General features: G+C 34.5%; 1 protein-coding gene across 1 annotated transcript; it reads left to right on the plus strand.

Annotated features, from left to right (window-relative positions):
- Positions 1–7,789: 7,789 nt before the first annotated feature.
- On the plus strand, positions 7,790–9,328 carry LOC145738305 (uncharacterized). The gene has a single exon (XM_081993116.1). The coding sequence runs from the start codon at positions 7,993–7,995 to the stop codon at positions 9,082–9,084; it is 1,092 nt and encodes a 363-aa protein (XP_081849242.1). The 5' UTR covers positions 7,790–7,992; the 3' UTR covers positions 9,085–9,328.
- Positions 9,329–11,456: the final 2,128 nt, after the last annotated feature.

Below are 11,456 nucleotides of genomic sequence, written 5' to 3' on the forward strand. Positions count from 1 at the left end.
GGGCATGCCCACATCAGTATCCTACCAAATTTTCAAAACTCTCCTATTTATACTTTTTCCAATATCAATCGAGGTCTTTCGTCGTGGGACACCCTGTATAGATGTTCTGCATTAACACCAATAAAAAAAAATTAAAAAAACGGTTTCGGCGGCACTTACCATACCATTTATGACGTTAAGCGCTTAAGCCTTAAGTTCCAACATTATTCAGCTGTAGCCTGAGGCGCAAGCCTTCTTTTTCTTTTTTTTTTCTCGTTAACTGGACGACGCATTCCGCGCCTCCGCGGATTAGGAATAATTAGGATTAGGTAAGTATGCGGCAGCGGCAACACTGTCACTGTCTGACTCTGCATTCTGCGTCATGTGGAGCTGTTCAAGATTTTTGCGTTTGCGTTTCGTCAGTTTGGTGTTTTGTATCGTATTTTTTTATTTGTAGCGTCACTTTAAGTTTTTAAAGTATTTTTCTACTCCTACAGGGATATTGGTTCATTTCTTAACAGTTTAGAGAACGGATAAGTAGGCAATTGCCAACGGTTGAACGAACACAGAATCCCAGACAATCTTCAGCGTGCGTAAAGAAATTTACCAATCACAGACAATCTTCAACGTGCGTAAAGAAATAGACCAATTACAGCTAATCTTGAACGTAAATAAAATAATTATTCTGATTGTCATCCTCACTGACAGTTGATATCAAAACATTGCATTTTGGCTTATGTTTCGATGCAAGGAAAAACACGTTCAAGTTTCAGTTAGTGTTCAATTAAAGAATAAAAATATCTACTTTATTATATGATAAAGCAAATGATACAAACTTACAATTTACAATGAATCAAATCTATTCAACACCTCAACCTAAAAGACGAAGTTAATCAGCTGTCACCCGGTGACAATCCGGGACGCCGGTCAAACTTTGGCTGCGTCAAAAGGGATAATGTAAACACAGAAGCGTTTCAAACATTGAGAGTTTATTTGTGTGAAATTTGGTCAGTAATTCCAATTAGTCGTAGAAAAAAATAGCCTGTAAAACTCGGGTGAAATGTCCATATCGACAACATCATTTACAGTTCATTTTAAAGCAGTGCTTATTGGTAAATGCTTACATTTTAGTTTGTTGTATGCTTTTAAGTGGAGGCTTTATATTTAGGGTAAAAATGAGTGACAACAGTGACAGCGACGACTCGGCTAAAAGTGGCCCCTCTATCCCACAAGAAAGTTTAACGTAAACAAAAGTTTAATCAAGACTGGCTTTTACTGAATCAGTTCAAAGGATGGTTGAAACCAGTTGAAGCTGATGAGTATTTGTGCCAGAGCACTGCCTGTAACTGTGTTTTGACATGTGGAAAATCCGAACTTCAAAAACATAGCAAAGGCTTAAAACATTTAAAAAAAAGTGAAACTGATTTCAAAAAATGCAATTATGCATTCATTTTTTAATTCTGTTGTGACTAGAGATGTATAAGAAGAGAGAGAATAACTCTTTTGCCTTTAGACTGCGCGAAGACAATCCAAACGCTTTAGTAGTTAAGTGTGTGTGTCATACCTGCGCCATTATTGCAAGCAAAGCATGCATAGCTTTGCCATGAGCACCAGAAGATTTGCTGAGGCAGGTGTACTCTTATTTATCTGGAAGCTCAAAACGCTGTACACAACTTAGTGAAATGCAAGACTATTTTATCGTTGAGAAAAAATTCTCCGTCCTGCGGATACAAGATGGATATCACTTCACAAATGTGTAGAACGGGTCCTGGAAAATTGGGAGATTTTAATAGGGTACCTTCGGGTAGCAGTTGTCGAGGATAAACTAAAGACGACGGAATTAATATTAAAAGAAAATGTATGTACTAAAGCATATTTGGCATTTTTAAAACTTGTTTTAAATTCTTTTAATTCTATAAATGCATTGTTTCAATCTAAAAAACCTTTAATACATGAAATAATATACTCCGAACCCAGAAAACTATTTTTAAAATTAGGCAAAAATTTTATTAAGCCAGAAAATTTAAACATAGATGAAAATGTTCGAAATCCACATATCTATGTACCGCTTGAAGATTTATACTTAGGACAACAATGTAACAACATTTTGTCGGAAATAACTGACAAAAACGCAGTTGACCAAGTACAGGGTGATTGATTGAATTTTGACCACCCCCTTAACTTCCTTAGTTTTGGTTTTAGGAAAAAACGTTAAATACAAAACTAGTAGACATTTAAATCTACTTTATTTTTAGATAAACAGTTATTATACAGGGTTTTTTTAAAGTTTTTTTACTAAAATAAAAAATAAGGAAGTTAAGGAGGAGGTCAAAATTGAATCAATCAAGGACGCTGCTGTGGAAACAGTTGAATATCGATACAGACATTCTACATCAATTAGGCCTAGAATTTGACGTAGAATTCAAATAACGTATAAAAAGGTGGTCATTGTATTTAAAAAAACATAGGTTTGGTTTGTTACTCAAATTTGGGACACACTGTATAATAACTGTTTATCTAAGAATAAAGTAGACCTAAATATCTACTAGTTTTGTATTTAACGTTTTTTGCTAAAATCAAAATTATGGAAGTTAAGGGGGTGGTCAAAATTGAATCAATCATCCTGTACGTTAAGACTGTTTAAATTTCTATACAGGGTAATTCAAATTCGAACCTCACCATTGGGATCTCAGAAATCATAAGAGATACGAGAAAGTTTAAATCGGGGCAAAGTTGCGCAATCTAAAGCTCAACCAAATGCTGTTTTAAAAATTTCGATTTTCCGAGTACTTCCGAAAATATCCGAAAAAAACTGAAAATTTGATTTTTTGTTTTTATTTATTTCTAACCTTATTTGAAGAGATATCCGAAAACTAAAAGCATCTTTTCATTGCCACTTTTTCCTAGCTATTCAATGATGGATTCATATTTGCCACACGACGTTTCGTTTTTTGCCAGTCATCATCAACTTTCTTTTTTCTTATGGGCGCCATATTGGATTTTTAGCCCACCAAATAGTACGTTTTATTCTGATTTTAGTGATGTATAATAACTTATGATTTGCTTCATAAATAACAAAATAATTCATTAAAAATTATTTTTACTTTAGCTATTGGCTTTGAGTTAATGGGCCGTTTTATAAAATGTCATTATTTGACAGTACTTGTCAAACACGATAATTCGGACGATCATTAGAGCAAGTCAATCATAGTTAAAAATGTATCTAGAAAAGAAACCCCCGCAGAAAATGTTATTATTATACAAGCATTGCTGAACTATTTAGGTTAATCAGAATAAGAGGTTTGTTAGCATTATCTTTAACTAAAACAGCTGATTTATGTTTCCAAGAGAAAGATCATTATTTTAGCAACTTCAATTTTTTATAATGTTAAGTGCAAGTTTATAGTTACTTATACAGCAAGTGACTATTCATTCATATTTATTCGAGTGAATAAACCGGTTTAAGTCACGTGTTTTATACATTATTTTATTAAATTTCGACTACTTATATAAAAAAAAACTAAAATTACATTTCTATTAAATTTGCACCGCGCCCCGTAGATGTGACAATGATGTTGGTTTGTTTACATCAAGTCATTTAGAGTGATTTAATAAACTGCTCGTCAAAAAGAATGGGACAGCAAAATTTTTGCTCTTTTTTGAGCGGCTGCTTCTTCAAATTGATTTACTTGATTTTAATAATTTTTTTGAGGATTAAAAGGTATTTTCTTCCGCTTTCTTTTGACCTAAATGATCTTTTTGAAAGGCGCCACGGATCCGAGTATACAGGGTGTGACTGAGGTGTAGTCAAAAAATGAAAAATTCGGTATTACGCCATTTCTCGCAAAAATTTTTTTTACGTTTTCCAGTAGCCTTAATCGAGTCTTGCGGTCAATATCTCTAAACGTTTTCGCCATTTTGGCGATTAAAGGCCGTTTACAAAATTTATTGCAAAATTTTTAAAATGTGGTTACTTTAGATTCTCTTGTTTAAAATTAAACAATTTCTTTAGATCTTTTGTGGAAGAAGAGCGGGATTAGCAAGTTTACACTTAAAACTACCCAATTTAAGTAAAAAACATACACTGCGAGATACAGGGTGACCCAAAAAAAAATTTGAAAATAAAATCATATGTTTTATCATAAATCTTAGCATGTTCAGTCATTTTAATGGAAAATAATGATTTTGGATAGAGAAGCACACTATATGTTTAGTAATCCAATTCATATCTGTAGACGTTTTCGCCAGTTTGGCGATTAAGGGGCGTTTACGATATTTATTGATTTTTTTTTTTAAATGTGGTTATTTTTAATTCCCTTGTTTTAAATTTATTTCTTTAGATCTTTTTCGGATGAAATACGAGGTTAGAAAAATTACATTTAAAAATACCCAATTTAAGTAAAAACTTATAAACTGCATTCATACAGAGTGAACCAAAAAAAAATCAAAACAAAATCTTATGTGCATGCATTTGTAGACGTGTGTTGAGTACCATAGCAACACGCTATTGTCAATAGTGACAATTTATTTCGACGCTTCGAATTTTTGGCATCGAATGACATTATTGATGTCATGATGGGAAATTGATGAATGGAGTAAGTGTATGTTCTATGTATGAATGTCGGTTCAATTTGAATGAATCTGACGGGCGATTATTGGTATGGAGAGAAAGAAATTAACGATATATGGAAGAATGCATGGATACTAGGGTTGCTTTTGGGGGAGGTGAAATTACAGTTTGGGGCGGGATTATGAGGAATGGAAGAACAGATTTAGTCATTTTGATTGAGGATAGTATGAATGCGCAGAGGTACAGGGAAATGTGTATACGTGATATCGTTGTTCCCTTTTCTCGAAACTTTGGGAACGGTTTTATCTTAATTGACGTCAATGCTCGTCCACATCGAGCCAGAATCGTACAAGAAATTTTTAGAGAGAACAACATCGAACGAATGGAGTGGCCTGCAAGGTCACCGGATATGAACGTAATAGAGCACGTATGGAGTAGAATGAAATTGAGAATAAATGGCTCAGAGCATGAATTTCAAAATTTGATTGAGTTTGCAGAAATGGTGAGAGTTGAATGGGAGGCAATTCCCCAAAATTGTATTGCAAAGTTGGTGGATAGCATGCCAAGAAGGGTTGCGGAGTTGCAACAAACTGCTGGGGGACCAGCAGACAAGGTATTAAGAACAAATGGGTTTGTAGCCCGCAAAATCATCGGATATGAATGCTGTGGACTTGGTTTTTTTTTTTAATTAAAAACCATTATTTTCGATTAAATTTACCGAATAAAGATACATGTTTTATTTGTATGGTAAAACATTTGATTTATCTTTTGTATGATTTTTTAACCCACTCTGTTTATAAAGGTTCGCGGTTTATAAATGTTCACCTATAATGGGTGAATTGAAATGTAATTTTGCTAATCTTGTTTTAAATTCAATAATTTCGAATTTAAAACAAGAGAATTAAAAAGAACCATTTTTTTAATATCGTAAACGCCCTTTAATCGCCAAACTGGCGAAAACGTTTAGAGATATTGACCGCAAGACTCGATTAAGGCTATTGTAAAACGTAAAAAATTTTTTTGCGAGAAATGGCGTTAGACCGAATTTTTCATTTTTTGACTACACCTCAGTCACACCCTGTATACTCGGATCCGTGGCACCTTTCAAAAAGATCATTTAGGTCAAAAGAAAGAGGAAGAAAATACCTTTTAATTCTCAGAAAAATTATTAAAATCAAGTAAATCAATTTGAAGAAGCAGCCGCTCAAAAAAGAGCAAAAATTTTGCTGTCCCATTCTTTTTGACGAGCAGTTTAGTTATTTATAGAGCAAGTGACTTAAACCATTTTTATTCACGAAAAGAACAACTAGGTCCACCAGCGTAGCGAGTGGCCTAAGCTCTTTGAGTGAATAAACCGGTTTAAGGCACGTGTACACCTTTGTGGCTAACTACGTTCAAGCCAATTGCGTGTGACAAGTACTACCATGTAATCTTCATAAAACTTCTCATTAACTCAAAGCTAACTAAGGTAAAATTAGTTTTTATTCAATTATTTTGTTATTTATGAAGCAAATCATAAGTTATTATACATCACTAAAATCAGAATAAAACGTACTATATGGTAAGCTAAAAATCCAATATGGCGCCCATAACAAAAAATAAAGTTGATGATGGCTGCCAAAAAACGAAACGTCGTGTGAAAAATTTGAATACATCATCGAATAGCTGGGAAAAAGTGGCAATGAAAAGGTGCTTTTAGTTTTCGGATATCTCTTCAAATAAGCTTAGAAATAAATAAAAACAAAAAATCAAATTTTCAATTTTTTTCGGATATCTTCGGAAGTACTCGGAAAATCGAAATTTTTAAAACGGCATTTGGTTGAGCTTTACGTTGCGCAACTTTGCCCCAATTTAAACGTTCTCGTATCTCGTATAACAAATAGGGCAGGTGTAGTTATAATTTTACGAAATTGTAATGTTTAATAATACATAATTAGGTATGTAGGTAATGCAGATCGAAGCAGTAAAACTATTATTAATATTATCCGTTTATAATAACAATTTAATCCGTTTAACGATATTTGACAATTTTGACTTATGAAATGTCGATTCCCGTGATCTTTTCCGTCGGTAGCCGTTACGTTACTATGGCAAGCCGTTTTACTTTTTATTACATTTTCAACCTCAAATGTCATAATATAAAACATGAAATATCATAAAAATGAAAAGTCCTTTTTAAGACTTCTATTTTTATGACTTTCATTTCTATTATGTGATAATGGAAATAATGACAAAAAAACTGAACAATTTCTAGAAACACGAAAACAAGCATCCGTTTCCAACTCCGCTCTAGTAGTAGGTGACATGTGCTGACACTGCTGACGTATCTGCATATCTGTCACTGACAGTTGACAGACACAGACCAATCACCCTAAGCCCTAAGATCCAGATGGAATCTTCTCAACAATAAACAACTTTTGATGCTTTCTTAAATGCTGATTATATTATCTTTTACTTTACAAGTTAATGGAATAGCAAGTAAAACAGAACACTGATAAGGCCTCGAAAATGACCCAGACAGATATGCCTTTCTAGACAAAAGAAAGTACATAAGAGTCTGCATTGGCAACAGGTAGGTGACTTTCTTTGTCAATGTGTCAAAATATAATTACATCTAATAAATTTAATAACTCATAACCTTTAATTGTGCTCATGTGGGCAAAATGGGGTATGGTAAAACGGGGTACCCCATTTTGCCTTCCGTCTATGCACCTTTTCCAGAAAATAGGTTTGTTTTTTTTTTCCAGATGGTGTACAAGTACAAAAGAAAGACTGATCGTCAAAGCTGGTCAATAGAGAAGATGCAACGTGCTGTAGAGGCTGTAGTTAGTGGCGAGATGGGTTATAATCGAGCATCTATTTCGTTTGCTGTTCCTCAGACTACTTTGGAGCGTCACGTAAAAAGACAACGAGATAATGCAGGATACCCAATTTCAAAAGTTTTGGGCAGTAAAAGACCAGTTTTTACTCCCCAACAAGAAGAAGAGCTTGTTGGCAATCTTAAAGAAATGGAAGCGAGATTATTTGGACTGACTATTACAGAATGCAGAAAACTGGCTTTTCAACTTGCTGAACAAAATGGTATTCAGCACCCTTTTAACAAAAATGATAAAATGGCTGGAAAGGGGTGGATGATGGGTTTTTTTAATAGGCATAAGGATTTGTGAATTAGAAAGCCTGAGGCTACGTCAGGTGCCCGTGCAATGGGCTTTAACAAGGTGGCTGTAGAACAATTTTTTAAACTCTTGCTTGAGACCGTCGAGAAATATCAATTAACAGCAGACAAAATCTACAACGTTGACGAAACTGGTGTTACGGTCAATCCAAAAGGAAACTCAAAAGTAATAGCTTCAAAAGGAAAACGCCAGGTTGGTGCACTTACTTCCGCGAAAAGAGGTGAAACTATCACTTCAGAAATTTGTTTTTCTGCATCAGGAGCCTATATGCCTCCTATGCTAATATTTCCCCGAAAGCGAATGCAGCAATCGTTTTTGGATGGTCTTGTACCTGGTGGATGGGTTGAATTAAATGAAAAAGGGTGGATAGATAAGACGCTGTTTTTTACATGGTTTAAGAAGTTTGTAGAGTTTTCTAGAGCTTCAAAAGAGTCACCGGTTCTGCTTTTGCTAGATGGTCACTCGTCACATACGAAAAATCTAGACGTCATCAGGTATGGTAGAGAAAATGGGGTGGTAATGTTGTGTTTTCCACCCCATTGCACCCACCGGCTTCAGCCCTTAGATGTTGCGTTTATGAAGTCGTTAAGTGCGTATTATGACGACGAAGTAAGAAAATGGCTTCGAACAAATCCTGGACGAGTGGTAACACTTCACCAAATTTCCTCCTTATTCAGTGCCGCGTATCTAAGAGCTGCTACAATGTTCACTGCAATAAATGGTTTTAAAGCAACCGGGGCATTGCCTGTGAATATGGCCGTTTTTTCTGAAGCAGGTTTTTTGCCATCAGCGACAACCGACCTCGAAGTTGATCCCAGTGCACTTAAAAGTCAATTAGAACCTATTGGACAACATAGGAACACACATGTTGTACAGTCGATTAGAGAGACAACTCCAGAGCCTCAACCAGGAACGTCCAAAGAAAGTGACCCTAGTTTTCAGTTTGTCAGCCCCACAGCGATAACAGCAGTGCCTAAAGTAAATCAATCCAAGAAACGAATGTCAAGAAAAAGGGGCAAAACCGTCATATTAACGTCTTCTCCATATAAAACAGAGCTGGAGGTGGCCCAAGAAAAATGTAAATCAACCAACACGAAGTCTGGAAAAAGAAAGATCATGAATGGTCAAATCGATTCACACAAGATTAAAAAATCTAAAGTGAAAAAAACTAAAAAAGCAGAGTCAGATTCAGAAGACGAAAACAGTGACGCTGAGTGCTTGTACTGCGGAGACTTTTATTCAAGTTCCACGGAGGGATGGATAAATTGTTCTGGTTGCCATAAATGGGCTCACAATTCATGTGCAGGTATTGAGGAAGAAGATGATGAAGCAATACTTATTTGTGAACACTGCCAATAAGATTTATTAGGTTTAAATATATTACCCCGTTTTGCCCTATGCGACGGGCAAATCGGGGCAAATTGCATTATTTTCTTTTGGCTGTAATAAAGAATAACTGTTTTGTTTTTTTTTTGCGTTAAAATGTTCTTAATAAAAAGTTAATACTCCAACAATGATATTCCCTTATTTCCACACTCACAAAGTTTTAGGTTTTTTCAAAATCCTACTTTAAATATTAAGTACCCCGTTTTGCCCGCCTATCCCCTAAATAAGTTCTATCAATCTCTCTTTAATTACATGCATATCTATTTTTGTATTGTTTATGTTTTAGGTTCACTTGTACAATTAACAGGGCAGTTGTGAAACTGAATTTGAGCAGTTGGGAAAATCTTGGAAAAAGATATTTATGATGGATAAATATACACCTAATCAACAGTGTTCTTGGTCTAGGTAGTTGTAAGATGTGTGTGAAGCAGTGTTACAAAGAAAATTTAATTTAATCTGTTCTTATATTTATTTAGTTTCAAATTCATATACATTTATCCATATCATATTTAATTAGCTTTATTTACCTATTTGAGCCTTGTTTTATATAACTGGTCATCATACTCAATTCTTTTTAAATCATTGTTAAGTTGCATTTGTAATAGAATTTAATCAGTTAAATCTATACAGGGTGTCCCACGACGAAAGACCTCGATTGATATTGGAAAAAGTATAAATAGGAGAGTTTTGAAAATTTGGTAGGATACTGATGTGGGCATGCCCAATCCAACTAAAATATTTTCAAGATGGTTGCACTTCCGCTTATACCGGAAGTCGATCACAACTTTCTTATTTTAAATAGAACACCCTATATATTATTACATATTTGGATTCCTCACAAAATTCTGACCAACTTTTGTATAGAATGTCCTATGCCTATCTCTAGCCGTTTTCGAAATATTTGATGTTTTTCCAAAAAAGTGACAGTTGCAACGCTCAACATATTTTTGTACTCTGTCAAAACCGTATTTCATTTTGCAATGAAACTTTGGGTTATTGTAAATAAAGGATCGTTTTATTAAACTGAGGGTGCGTAACGACTCATTTGTATACAGGGTCGTCAAAAAAAAATCATAAACTTGCCACTAAAAAAAATGAAAAATCTCAAGTTTTTTAAATGGAAACCCCCATTTTTTATGACGGAATCATTTTGAGCATTAAAAATTACTATGTTTCAATTTACTTGCCTATACCTAAATCCAACCCATTTCGTTTTATTTGAGAATAAACATTTTTTTATTAGGCTGCATGCTCGGCTGCATGGTTGGAATTAGCTGGTACTCTAGTTGGCCATGCTTTTGACACACGGTGATATTGGAGACCTGCAGGGCATGTTAATAACACTAGTTTTGAGTGTTTTGACAACTGCAAATATGCCGTCGCGGTTACGTTATTCAAACCAAGATTACTTAAATCTGTTTATTATTTACGGAGAATGTGATAAAGTTGTGAGTAGAACATGTGAGGTATTTGCCGCTCGTTATCCAGAAAAACCAAAGCCATCACGAAAAGCTGTCAAGCAAATAATTGAAAATTTTAAGAATACGGGATCTGTGAAGATAAAAGCTATTAAAACAAAACCAATCCTTAATAATACAAATGTAGAAATTGCAATTTTGGGCTATTTTGTTGCAAATCCAACTTTGTCAATAAGACAAGTTTCCGTAGAATCAGGCATATCCAAAAGCTCAATTCAGAGGATCCTGAAGAAACATAAATTTCACCCTTTTTCATTTAAATTAGTGCAACACTTAAAAGAGGTTGACTTTCCGAAGATAGTTGTTTTTAGTGAGTTTTTGCTGACTAAACACTCAAAACTAGTGTTATTAACATGCCCTGCAGGTCTCCAATATCACCGTGTGTCAAAAGCATGGCCAACTAGAGTACCAGCTAATTCCAACCATGCAGCCGAGCATGCAGCCTAATAAAAAAATGTTTATTCTCAAATAAAACGAAATGGGTTGGATTTAGGTATAGGCAAGTAAATTGAAACTTATAGTAATTTTTAATGCTCAAAATGATTCCGTCATAAAAAATGGGGGTTTCCATTTAAAAAACTTGAGATTTTTCATTTTTTTTAGTGGCAAGTTTATGATTTTTTTTTGACGACCCTGTATACAAATGAGTCGTTACGCACCCTCAGTTTAATAAAACGATCCTTTATTTACAATAACCCAAAGTTTCATTGCAAAATGAAATACGGTTTTAACATAGTACAAAAATATGTTGAGCGTTGCAACTGTCACTTTTTTGGAAAAACATCAAATATTTCGAAAACGGCTAGAGATAGGCAAAGGGCATTCTATACAAAAGTTGGTCAGAATTTTGTGAGGAATCCAAATATG

This window comes from Ips typographus, linkage group LG15, assembly GCF_016097725.1.
Source record: "Ips typographus isolate SLU linkage group LG15, UJ_Ityp_2.0, whole genome shotgun sequence".
NCBI lineage: Eukaryota > Metazoa > Arthropoda > Insecta > Coleoptera > Curculionidae > Ips > Ips typographus.